The 12,500-nt window shown below is 50.8% G+C and overlaps 4 protein-coding genes across 4 annotated transcripts in view; 2 read left to right on the forward strand and 2 right to left on the reverse strand.

Moving 5' to 3' along the window:
- Positions 1 to 2,796, forward strand: part of LOC126574846 (cystathionine gamma-lyase) — a 3,818-nt gene extending 1,022 nt beyond the window's left edge. Inside the window, exons 2-5 of the mRNA XM_050235235.1 lie at positions 1,277 to 1,424; positions 1,517 to 1,891; positions 1,958 to 2,138; positions 2,223 to 2,796. Of these exons, the coding sequence (XP_050091192.1) occupies positions 1,277 to 1,424; positions 1,517 to 1,891; positions 1,958 to 2,138; positions 2,223 to 2,692 (1,174 nt within the window). The 3' untranslated portion in view covers positions 2,693 to 2,796. The remainder of the gene's footprint in view (positions 1 to 1,276; positions 1,425 to 1,516; positions 1,892 to 1,957; positions 2,139 to 2,222) is intronic.
- Positions 2,797 to 2,799: 3 nt separating this feature from the next.
- LOC126574845 (uncharacterized) lies at positions 2,800 to 5,961 on the reverse strand. The gene is made up of 4 exons (XM_050235234.1): positions 5,441 to 5,961; positions 5,209 to 5,247; positions 3,533 to 5,114; positions 2,800 to 3,345 (listed from the first exon to the last, which is right to left on the reverse strand). Exons 1-4 carry the CDS (start codon positions 5,555 to 5,557, stop codon positions 3,035 to 3,037), a joined length of 2,049 nt encoding a protein of 682 aa, XP_050091191.1. The 5' UTR covers positions 5,558 to 5,961; the 3' UTR covers positions 2,800 to 3,034.
- A 167-nt stretch (positions 5,962 to 6,128) lies between these two features.
- LOC126574034 (uncharacterized) lies at positions 6,129 to 8,633 on the reverse strand. The gene is made up of 4 exons (XM_050233960.1): positions 7,279 to 8,633; positions 7,028 to 7,214; positions 6,640 to 6,955; positions 6,129 to 6,577 (listed from the first exon to the last, which is right to left on the reverse strand). The coding sequence occupies exons 1-4, from the start codon at positions 8,631 to 8,633 to the stop codon at positions 6,129 to 6,131; spliced, it is 2,307 nt and encodes a 768-aa protein (XP_050089917.1).
- Positions 8,634 to 11,321: 2,688 nt separating this feature from the next.
- The window catches only part of LOC126577573 (transferrin), a 6,046-nt gene continuing 4,867 nt past the window's right edge, over positions 11,322 to 12,500 (forward strand). Inside the window, exon 1 of the mRNA XM_050239266.1 lies at positions 11,322 to 11,704. Within this exon, the coding sequence (XP_050095223.1) occupies positions 11,605 to 11,704 (100 nt within the window). The 5' untranslated portion in view covers positions 11,322 to 11,604. The remainder of the gene's footprint in view (positions 11,705 to 12,500) is intronic.

Consider the following 12,500-nt stretch of genomic DNA (forward strand, 5'->3'; position numbering starts at 1 on the left):
ACGAACCATTAATAATATTCAACCGTACGCTATCCAAAAAAATATCCAGTAATCAAATTGATAAGAGATTTGCACAGCGATCAGGTGGAATTTCGTTATCTACTGAAGAACATATAAGCGGTCGCGGTACACCCGGTAGATAACCGGCGTGGCTGTTCGCTTGCAATTACTCCGCAATCAGCCTGTTGTGCCGGAGAATTGATATCTATAACGATGAGCGGCTGACCGCGGCATTGTGACCGATTGTGGTCTCTAAGCGATCGAGATAGTGGATAGAAAGATAAGAAGTACCGAATCTCTGCCCGAAGTGGTTAGGGCAGAGAGGAATTTCGTTACGCGTCGAATCAACCATCAGAGACCACCGGTCGACGCACTGGTAATTGGCACGGCCGGCAGAGGGTCCGGTTTATGCGACTACGTGGCACTATCACTGCTCGCGGTCGCGATAAGACCGACTTCTGCTCCCGTGGCCTGCCTGCCAAACTAGCGGCGGAATTGATCAGTTCTCGTACGATTTCTACGACGTCATTGCTGACGAGCTGAAGGGAGACTCGCGTGCTCCCAAGAAATGGCGACAATGGCCAGCGACACAATAAGGTACTTTAAATAATTCCGGTATTCTAACAAGCGAGCAAAAAACCGGTCCACGCTGATAACGATGGTGGTGGCACCATCGTTTCGGGTTTGTTCTCGCCAACGCTCCTGCTCCTGCTCCAGCATCCCCCCGGATGGCCGTCGCCCCGGTGTTTGGTTGCTTATCACCGCAGAAACCATGATGGGAGGGACGGGCGCGAATGCATTGGAAAAACACGCAGATACCGCACGATGCCACGATGTTTGCCCAGGGTTCGCGGGTTCGTTGGCACGGTGGACCGTTTGCTGGAACCGAAAATTCGTCTATCAGCTGACTGGTAGAGGTTCTAGATTATGGGTAGATGATGGCCAGCTGAAGCTCAGCCGGTTCCTTCCAGTTTAACGATTTCAACGAGTTACCCAGAATGCTATCCGTTGTCATGGTAATACTGGCAGTGTATTTTACTATGGCATTTGCTTCAGTCACAGCTTACTAGAATTAATTGCATAGAATTTGACGACAAAAAGGACTTTAAGCGATGCTTTGAAGAATGTATGTTATTTCTTCGGATATTATTAACAACACAGAGTTTTAAACATTTACGTTTGAAATTATAGACAAAATTTCAAAGAAACACGTGTTCGCCGGTTCTTCTGACTAAAATCAAACCTATACCCTCGAATATTTCTTTGATGCTTCCAGTACCGATGGCTTCCTGAGCCAGCCGAAGGGTTTCTCGACCAAGGCTATCCACGTGGGCCAAGATGCGGATCAGTGGAACAGCAGGGCGGTCGTACCACCGATCAGCATGAGCACCACCTTCAAACAGTCTGGTCCGGCACAACATGCTGTAGGTCGCTCGTTCCTCGAACCATCCGGCATGACGGATCCTTCAGTTCCATAGTTCTCATCTCATACCCGCACCGTTTGTCGTTCTTATAGGGCTTCGAGTATGGCCGTAGCGGAAATCCGACTCGGGATGTGCTGGAGCGCTGCCTCGCTTCGCTCGACAATGGAAAGTTCGGACTCACGTTCGCTTCCGGTCTGGGCGCAACGACAACCGTCATCACGATGCTGAAGAGCGGCGACCACGTGGTGGCCGGTGATGATCTGTACGGTGGCACGAATCGGTTGCTGCGCAATGTTGCGATTAAGATGGGCATCGAGATCGATTTCATCGATCTCACCAATCTGAAGCAGGTCGAGCAAGCGATCAAACCCAACACCAAGCTGTTCTGGATGGAAACTCCGACCAACCCGTTGCTGAAGGTCGTGGACATTAGGGCCGTGTCCGAGATTGCACACAAACGTCCGGGGGTAAGAGAGCAGGGAAAGATCGAAGCGTGGATCAATGTTTAATCGTCTTCTTGTTTGACGTTCTAGATTGTCGTCGTGGTGGACAACACGTTCCTGTCGTCCTATCTGCAGCGTCCCCTGGATCTTGGGGCAGACGTGGTGATGTACTCGCTGACTAAGTACATGAACGGTCACTCCGATGTCATCATGGGTGCCATGGTGACGAGCGACGAGCAGATCTACGAGCGTCTGAAGTTTTTGCAAAATGGTAACCTCCCATGTCGTTGCTAGATGCCACGTTTCCACTTCGACTTACATCGGATTTTTTTCATTATTTTTCATACACCCACAGCGACCGGAATTGTGCCATCGCCGTTCGATTGCTATCTGGTGAATCGCAGTCTGAAAACGCTGGCTCTGCGTATGGAGCGCCACAAGAGCAATTCGCTCGCGATCGCCAAGTTCCTCGAGGGCCATCCGAAGGTTGAGCGTGTTCTCCATCCCGGGCTACCGTCGCATCCGCAGCACGAGCTTGCCAAGCGGCAAACGTACGGCCATAGTGGCATCATGTCGTTCTACATTCGCGGTGGGCTGGAGGAGGCCACCGTCTTCCTGAAGGCGCTGCACGTGTTCACGCTGGCCGAGAGTTTGGGCGGGTACGAGAGCCTGGCCGAACTGCCGTCGGTCATGACGCACGCTTCGGTACCGCTCGAGCAGCGTGTCGTCCTCGGTATTACCGATGGTTTGGTCCGGCTGTCCGTTGGTCTGGAGGACTCGGACGATCTGATTGCCGATCTGAAGCAGGCGCTGGAAAAGGTGTAACCAGCAGCTCAGGCGCACGCCGATCGAGAAGCGATCAGTTTTAACATCACGACTAAAATCAGGAATCTATTAAAACATGCACCACAGAGCTTTTTTTGAAACCATTTGGAACCGGGCTGCGCGTTTCCATTTCTGTTTTGTTAATATTTATTTAAATCATTGCACCTAAGGGGGAAAGGGGAACCCTTCCGAGGTTAATCATATGCTGGGTGGGTCCCTCCGATGGTCCTTTCTCATTTGTTTCTAACAATTCACTAACTAAAACGGGAATCATGAGCTTCGTATGCTCCTCTAGTATAGGCCTCTTGTAATTACTGTGACAAACAAACATCATCATCATGCTCATGCTACCCGAAGCTGCGCTTTGTGGGCCGCTATCTTGAAACAACCTGGACAAAGATTGTCCCGCTGCGGTGGCAGTATCTGCTCCGCATTATCATCGATCGCGCTGCTGCCCTCGGTGGCAGTAGCCTCAGTATCAGCAGCGCCAGCAGTACCGTCGTCAGCAACATCTGTATTATCCTCAGCAGGCGACGCCAAAACTGCTGGTGCTGGTAATGTCTTTTCAAGCGTCTCTTCCTTCTCATCCGTGTGGCAGTTGATGTGGTAAGTGTTGCAGCACTCCACACAAGTGCTGAGGCTATCGTTGGTTCCTGATACCAGGTTGAGGTGGAAGAAAGAAAAAAGAAGCGTCATTTACGGTGTCCACGTGCGCGAGAGATAGACACGGAGCACTTGTATCGTTCAGGCTACTGAGTTGTCGACAAGCAATGTTCTACCCAGCCTATTACGACCAGTGACACTTAGTGACCAGTAAGGGCCACGTGTGGTTACACTTACCGGGTTCGTTGCAGACGAAGCACATTTTGTTGTTCAGTTCCAGCACCGCCACCGAACTGTCGGTCACCTGTGGCTCAGATGCTGGGGACTCCGAACGAGACGTGGGTGCTACGACAGCTGCGGCAGCGTCTTCCGGCGACGAGGCCAACAGTGGAGACGGTTCTGTGCTAGTTGTCGACCATGATCCTGCACCAGTACGTTGCTGCTGCTGTTGCTTCCGGTGACTCATACACCTTTCGGCAACCGTCGTAGCCGTGTAGAGCAGGGCAGGCCGTTTATTCCCGTTAGTACGCCGCTTGCTCAGCACGTAGTATTGCTGCTCGAACTGATCGTAGCGACCGTAGTGGAAATCCTTTCGCTCGGTACTGCAACAGCTGCGCCGTTTGCGTTCATTTTTGCGCTCCTTCAGCAGGCGGCTGTCCTCGAGCGTGTACAGTCCGTACAGCTTCAGGAACGTGTACTGTTCCCACTCGTGAATTGTGTCCGGCGGGGGACAGTAATCTTCCGGTGGTAAGAATCGTTCGTTCGAGGAATCATCCGACGTGACCGGTGGTTCCGTAGCAACAGCCTTACGTGATGAACCAGGCGTAGATGAGCGTGAGTTTGAGGAATCGGACGATACAGACGTAGCCCTGGCTGCTGTTTCGCTGCCACGCCCATTGCCATTGGCACCACCAGCTATGGTGTTGGCGGCGGTGGCCACACCACGATTGCCTTTCGTCGCCGAGTTTGGAGGGCTCGTTTTCTGTGTCAGCTTGGCCTTGTTCAGCGCGTGGTACAGAGAGCTACGGCCTCGTTTCATAGCGACAGTTCCGTCGACCGTTGCCACCGATGATGCGGACGAATCGTCAAAGGTATCTCCCGGTTCCGTATCTTCCACCGGTTCCACAGTCTTTCCTCCCTTGGCCGGGCCACCAACGACGTTAGTCGTCGCCCGAGAACGAAGTGTTTTACTTTCGACCATCGCCGAGGAGCTTTCGATCGCTTTACGTTTATTGCTTCCACCGCCTGCTGGGGTTGCTGCGACCGTTTTCACAGCCATAGACACACTAGAAGACGGCGATCGTTGGACGGATTGGGTTGGGGAAGGCGGTGTGACCGGTGGCGTGAGGGAATCGGCGGCTTTGGGTTTAGCGATGACGGTTTCGGGTGTAGCGGTCCGTTCCGTTGCCGGTTTCAGCAGTGACGTCTGCAATACTGGCCGCGTGCGGATCCGCTTCTCCGCCCGTTTACCACCTTCCTCTGGTGCCGCAGAGCCATCTTCGATTGATGGCAAAACGGGGATTAAAGTATCGGGGAGCCGATACTTTTGGTAGAGCTGCCATTCGCTTAACCGTTCCGAAACCTTGTGCGGTGGCTGGCACATACCGGTAGCACCGTTCACCTCACAATGGTTCGACAAAACCCACGCGACGTATCCATTCGCAAGGTCATCGGCGAGCTCGATGTGTCGCTCCGTAGCCGTACGGTGCTGGAAGACCTTTAACTGCTGCGTTAGATTGTCCACCAGCACACTCTGCTCCTTGCCGATGGCCCGTATCTCGGCTTCCAGCTCCTGTTGGTACCGTTTCACCAACGTTTGCTACGATCGACCACAGAACCGCAGGTAGACAGGCGTGGCAAGACAGTGAGATTAGGTCTGGGTTGCAAACGTGAGTCACGTTGGTGGCACTTACCTGCTCCTCCTGTAGATCCTTGCATCGCTCCGTAAGATACTGTCAGCGTGTCACAAAAAATTAAACAAAAGATGAGCAAATTAAATTGGAATAAAAAATGCCCAATTAATGCGAAGAGGGGTTGATAAAGTGCTTCTTCAATGCGCACAACATGCTTTCACACGCACGCACAAACACGCACACATGGCACACATGGAGGGCACGACGGCAGCAGCAGAAGCAGGAAACCCACCTGATGCACTTTCACGAACGAACGCAACGATCTCTGGCAGTAGGCGATGTCGTCCTTGAGCTCGTCCGGTATGAGGAATTCCCGGATGATCCTGTGCTTCTGCCAATCGCTGACCATCTTCCCGGTGCCTGCTGGCCGCTGCCTCGGCTGCAATCCTGGCCTGGTCACACGATGCAACAAGGAATCCACGGCACTCAAGGACGGACGTCGGAGGATTTGCCAACAGCGGCTGCGGGTCTTTGACTAACAACTCACGAGCGGCAGGTTTAAGGCGCATATCCACCAGCGCACACTGCGTTCTCTACCTCTAGGGTAGCATTTGTTTGTTTTCTCTTCATTTCATTGAGGATAGGATTCAAAAAACGGGAAGTAAGGCGAATGCATTTCAATTTACGTTCTAGCGAAGTATTATTTTCTGAAAATAGTTGAAATGTTGATCCCGGAATCTGTAATGGTGCGACTAGAGTCGAATAGGAGAGCGGGTCTTACGAGTTGCCGCTGCAAAACAACCCTTTTCCGACCGTGATCAACACGCAGGAGCATTCGCGGTCGTCTCACAAGTTTGAACTTGAATTTAATCGGCTGATGATTTGCTTTCGGTTTATCAAAATTGCACATTTCTGCAGATTTTGTGTTACTATTCTTCTTTATAAAATGCAATAAAAAGAAACGATTCTTCAATTCTTAGCTAGGAACGCTGCACGAGCGCCCCATGCGTTCCGTTGAAACGTTTGTCCTGCAGGAGCCGTTCGGGATGCTGTGCGCCGAAAAACAATATTTGCTGGCCATGATGAAACCGTGGTCTCGGTGCCAGCTCAGTATCATCGTCTTGGGATCCCCGCTGCTTCGCCACTACCAATCCACCATCGGCACGTCCCTCGCTCGTATTGTTAGTTCCGCTGTATCGCCGTTTAGCTTCGTCGTGAACGATACTCTGAATGGTGCAGGACTTGTTGGTACACACGCTTAACAAAAGATTGGGATGGCTATCGTGCTTAAGATACCGGGCACGTGCACTACCGACACCACGTCCAGACTCCGTCGACAGCTTGAGCACTCGGACGGTTTTATTGGAATAGAGCGCAAACAGCGTATCGGTCGTTTGTGCCATTCGCTTCAGCGTGACAATGGAATGATCTGTAAAGAAACATAACAGGGGTTAATGTTCCGACCTGATCAAGATGCATCATCCAACGTACCAGCATCCGGTTGTGTCAACGTTGCCGGATCATACTCCGAGTCTACGAAGTGGCTCAGTCGTATCACGGTACGATCACTGGATACCACCATCTGGTAGTGATCATGAAGGATAAGATTGGCGTATGATCGAAGGGCATCGTACGGTACACGTCCTTCCAGCCGCGCATTTATATCGATAACTTTAGACTGGACAAGCGCAATGGCGGAACCTCCCAACGTCACACTCAGTCCACTCGTAGGAGGGGGTGCATCTGCTCGTTGAAGCACTTGAACGTGCCACACTACAATAATGCCCGTCGAGTACAGGGCAAAGACCTGTTGTAGATCGCACAAACCGATGGAGTTAGAATGTTTTACTGCATCTATTCGAATCCCTTATCGTCATACCTGCTTGAGCGTATTCTCACATCCGGTGTCAACAGCGCTCTCGCGAACGACCACCATCGGAAGTACCTTCACGGTGACCACTTGCCAGCATTTCAACTTGTACTTTCCCTCGACACAAGGAACCACAATCTGGTGCGGTGGAATAGGACCACCGTGGCCAGCCACTCCCAACCACATCTGCAGGGATCTGAAAAGGGAAACGATATATTTAAACAATAAATCATTTTCCTTCCCCTCCTTGGGTCCCTTACCCATCGTCGGCTCCCCCGAACATCATCATTCCGGTACGACAATCGTAATCGATGCACACGATCGAGGACCAGGAACCAAAGCGATAAGTCGGTCTCGTGTAGGTCCCGTTGGCCCAACATTCCACCACAAACCCTTGGGAACCACCATCGGAATTCTGCACCAGCCGTACCTCGAACTCGGGACTCATCTTCCCCATATCGAACGTCCTTATGACCTTCACCGGCCCACCCGTTCTTCCGGAATAACCAGCTACAGTACTACACTCTAGCGACCTGCGATGTTCTCCATTTACTTTGTTGGATCGTCTCCCTTCTAGAAGTGTTTCAAAAATGGGCGCCGAATTGCGCACCAGCTGTAATATGGCTCGCTGCTGATTAGCGGATGAGTTCCGCGTTACTGTCCGCCCCGCTGAAGCTGGCTTCGAGAAGCGACGCTCCAGCGCACCGCTCAGGGTGGAAAACATTCGTTCAATGTTTTGCAAACTGCTATAATTCTGCAGCTCATCCTCATCGTCGTCGTTGACCACGATGAGTCCATCGATGGTTCGATCTTCCTCAACCACATCTCCTCTATGGTCGCCCCGAAAACCACGACCCTGCTCCATGCTGGTGGATCGCGTTTGCATCCGAATGCCAGAGGTTTGCTGTGCGGTCGAGACGGTAAGGGTGTCCGTTTGGGTGTGTTTCCCATGGGCGATGGTCGTGGTGATACCGAAACGAGTTCTCAGCTCAAAGTAATCCTCCGGATCGAACCGATACAGATCGATCGTCACATCGCTGAGCGAGATTTTGCTTAAAATATCCATGCTCCGTGCATTCGCACGTGTTCTGTTGGGTTTCGGTGGAGAAATGGTAGAAGGCGTTCCAGTTTCCGCTACAGCTGCCACCGTAGGCGGTGGTGGTGCGGTCATATTACTTTCACTTCTTGCCGTGTACCTCGTCACACTTTGCTCGCCATGCTGGTCATCATCATCCTCAGCCTCATCGTCGCTCTCGTTGGAGGAAGAGTTCTTCGAGTGACTGCTGTTCTCCACATCGCTCGCACTGCTGCTGCTGCTGGAGCTGGAACTCTGCCCAGCGGTACTACTCGGGACACTTTCGTCCGACTCGAAATCAGACTCATAATCCGCGACCGGATCCGGGGTTGGAGGTTTGGGTGGGCTAGGTTTCGGGATAGCCGCCGGTTTTCTTGCGACTTGCGACACAACGGTGCTTTTCGGTTTTCCACCTGGCTGGGGTTTTTGAGGGTCAGGGCGAACCGTCGTTGGTCGGTTGATGGTTGACGGTTTCTTGACTGCAGCCGGTCGTGCTGGTCGTGGAGGGCCACCCAGCGGTCTACGTGGTCCAAAAGACATCTGAAAATATTTTTACAAGATCATTAATAATGCAGATAAGACAAGTTCAAGATCTCTCTTGCTAGTGCCGGTGCAACCTCCAGCTGTCTTTCGAATTCCAATTCCCTCTCCCTGTAGTGTGGATTAAAAACAAAATCAGGACACGAGATCAAGTAGAAAACGGTTCACCGACCAGATTTAAGAAACCGGCGGAGTGACGAAAATGTTATGAAATCGTTTTTTCTCTCTCTTCAATTTCTAGCACTTTCTTTTCTATCGTTTGTACGCGTAATCGCATTATTCGCTCCATTTCCGTCCTCAAACGGTGTCATAGAGGTGCAGGTACCACCGTAAAGTTACCAAATAGCGCCATGAAATAGCGTCCACAGGTGGAATGGTAGCGTGAATCAATAGACCAGCACTTCAATTCAGCGACCGAACCACATCTCAAACCACAGACCAAGGGGTACAAGAGCACATCGGTTTTTTATCCTGTTGGGTCAGGTCGGTTGGTAGCAAACCTGGCAATCAATCCGTGATCATCGAGAGCCACAAGGTATGAAATAAACACAATATCGGACGGGATTGTGCATAGTGGACTCGTTTTTAAACCAACGGATGATAAATTTTGATTAATTTAGAATACGTTATCACATATATAAAGTATTGATTAAAGAGAACCTGGATAAATCCTACCAACAAAAGGGAACCTAGATTCGTTAGTTAGCTGGATACCAATGCTTAGTAGCCGGAGGACCTTCTTTCTAGAATTCTTATATTTTTTTCTGATTCTGATTTTTGCTTGAAGATATTCTGACTAGGAAGCTGTTCAAAACTAATCTTTACGTTAATTTTAATCCTTGGATACGGATATTTTGAAAGAAACTTAATTAAGTTAATAATAATGCATTATTTTTAAATGATCTTAATACTTCTAAGTGCAGCCTTCGATCGTATGAGCATCTATTAGGCCACTGATTCATACCAGCAGTTTCTTATTGTTATCTTATCATGTTTCTTCTCCTGTTTCTTCCAAATTTTTTTTGTGCTTGTTCAAATTTAAGTTTAATTAAAATGAAGATTGAGATAGATGTAGAAAATTAAATAAATTATAATAGTTCATAATAGTTTAGATATGTAGGTGCACTATGACCGCCGATAAAGAATAAAGTACTTGAAAAGTCAATCGTTTTACATCCAACGGCTACTTCGTTCAGTGGCTTACTGTGATATATACTCACAAAACATTTATGAAGCCTTTATGAATTCCAAATTAATTCGGAAACAGAGTTAATGCGATAGAGAAGTATTAAATTAAATTAAATCAGTTGATCATCTTAGTGCTGTAGGATGCTTTGATCGTTCACTACATAAAATATTGGATAAAATGGCTTACTAATGGCTAGAATGGATAAAGTAACTCCATCTCAATCTAAAACTACCATGCTCGATATCTTTCGCAAAAGCGTTCTCAAATCCAAATCCATTTGTAGTAAAAGCGCGTAACCCGGAAGAAATGTCCACCGCATTGTACTCCGGTGCATCAGGAGGTGCTGCACACAGAAAAGAGGCGCCACCGACTGTAGCACCGCGCTGTATGTCCCGCGACTCAGCTGTGCAGCCCTGACGTGGCTGACGAAGGGCACCACAAGAAACAGGGAACCATGGCGAGCATCGCGTGAACCATCTTCGGGTAGTGGAGGAGAACCGGTATTTTCAGGGTCACTGGATCGCTGGAGTTTTGGGCCTCGAGTGTGAGTGTGACTCAGCGGTCGTGGTGTGTGCCTTTCCCAGAGGCAGAAAGGCCCAACCGTAGCAGACACGATCACACCATGTGCGCGCCCCGCACGCTTCTCGTAATGCCATTTCATAAGTAAACATGTGTCGGCCGTACCCCCTCTTCACCCCGCTGACCGGTGTCTCGAACGAAAAGCGAACGAAAAGGGAAAAGCCCCGTCATCGCCGCCGCTGCCATCGGTGACCGGTACCTTTGGCTGGCAAACGTGGTAAATCCCCTGAACCTGAAATGGCCAACAGCGCGCCACCGACAGTCCGAGTCACCGAGACCGAGTGTCCGCAGTAAAACCGGGGGGGGGGGGGGGGGGGGGGGGCACCACCACCACACCACGACCCATGATTGTGCATTGGAGCGTGGCCCGTTGTTTTGTGCGTTTTGCGTTGTTTTGTCCGATTCGATTCGATTCGTTGCCGTGATCCTCCGGTCGCGGTCGCGGAGCTGTTTGGCTTCGAATTTCGATTTCATCACTCCATTGAGGCCACGGTGGTGGTATCTGTCTTACTTTTTCGCGTTGCATAAAGGCAGAGCACGGTGGCGGCGGCCGTATGTTAACCATCGCGCCGCGATAACCGTGACTTGAACCGCTGCTAGGAGCTTCTGGCAGGTTCATCCGAGATTCGTCCGATGTTTCATGCGCGGATCAGGATGAGTCGTTAGCAAAAACCCCGTGGAGAGAGGGGGTTGCTTTTTGTTTTGCTTCATTTTTACGCACGCAATCCGAGCGCTGTCCGGTTCATCCGTTTATCCGGTACACACCTTCACCTCGTTCGTCTGTCTGGCCCCCGGGGGGGACTGGGGAACGACCAGCAGCCAGCCAGCCAGCCAGCCAACCAGCTAGCCAGTCGGTTCGCGTATGTGGTGGTGTGGTTTCCACTTTTCGGCCCAACGCAACCACGCAACCGGTGTAGGGGGTGGTGGTGCGTGTGGATACGGTGGCTTGGGGACACTCGAGCCCGTTCGCAACGTTCACCGCACGCGTTCACTGCCGAAACCGATCGGTCGTCAGATCATCTGTGATAGGCCGGCCGAACGGATCGACAATACGGAACGCACCGCACCGTGTCCCAGGGAACAGCGTGTGGGTTTCGTAAGGTCAAATCTCTGAAGAAGACAGTGTGGCTGGCTGGAGTAGTGGCCAGTTCTTGGCATCTCGAATCGTGATCCGGGGTCGGTCGAAATTATAAAGTGTATACGATGATGCTGCAAAAGCCATCTTCGCTTTGGCGCTGGTTGCTAGTTTTAGTGTTTCTGCTCCACACCTACGATGCCAAATCGCAGCAACCATCGAAACAGTGTAAGTTACTCGCCAGAATTAAAAGTGCTGCGTGTTTCCGCTAAGAAGAAGAAGAAAAGCGCGAGATAATTGGTGATTTGCGCATGCAAGCTGCAGAAAGTGAAAAGTGTTTGTTTTTACCGTAAAACAAAGGATCATAAATCAGAATACGCGAGGCCTGCAAACCAGCGCGAGATTCCCGGCTGCGTGTATTGCGCATTCAAGCCATTTCATTTAAATCAAACGACTTAAACCGCAAGCGACGAGCTGGTTTTTGTGCTCCGTGAATAACTCTACTGCCGCTGCCGTGCAAGGTGCATTCCGTGTGTTCATCATCACCATCAGAGCAGGCAACCGACGCTACCAAGCGCGCTGGACAATAAAGAATCGTTGCTTTCGAACGAGTATCATCCAGCCAGCAAAGCAATCGTGGGGACCCAATCGAAGTGCTCGCTTTACATAAGACTCCGCGATAATGTGTGGGGCACAGTGGCCGCCCCCAGCGGCCGCACCGAATGATAGCACAGCAATTGCAGCAGATGTAATTATGGTTATTGCCCCCCGAAAAAGGGCCGCGCCTGCACGCCGACCAACCTGATGATACGGGCCATTGTCAACCTTTCTCTCGCCAAATTACGAGAAAGGGAAACGCGCCCCAAGGTCACGTACGGTTTTGTAACGGATCCCATCCCTTACGCCCGATTAATCGAGGCCAATGTTATCGGGTTTTTGAGAGCCGGATCGGCTGGGTGCGGGCCAGCCCAGAGGGTGGCCGGTGCTACCTTTTTGAACTGTTTGTGTTATCGATCGTTACTTT

This window comes from Anopheles aquasalis, chromosome 3, assembly GCF_943734665.1.
Source record: "Anopheles aquasalis chromosome 3, idAnoAquaMG_Q_19, whole genome shotgun sequence".
Classification (NCBI taxonomy): domain Eukaryota; kingdom Metazoa; phylum Arthropoda; class Insecta; order Diptera; family Culicidae; genus Anopheles; species Anopheles aquasalis.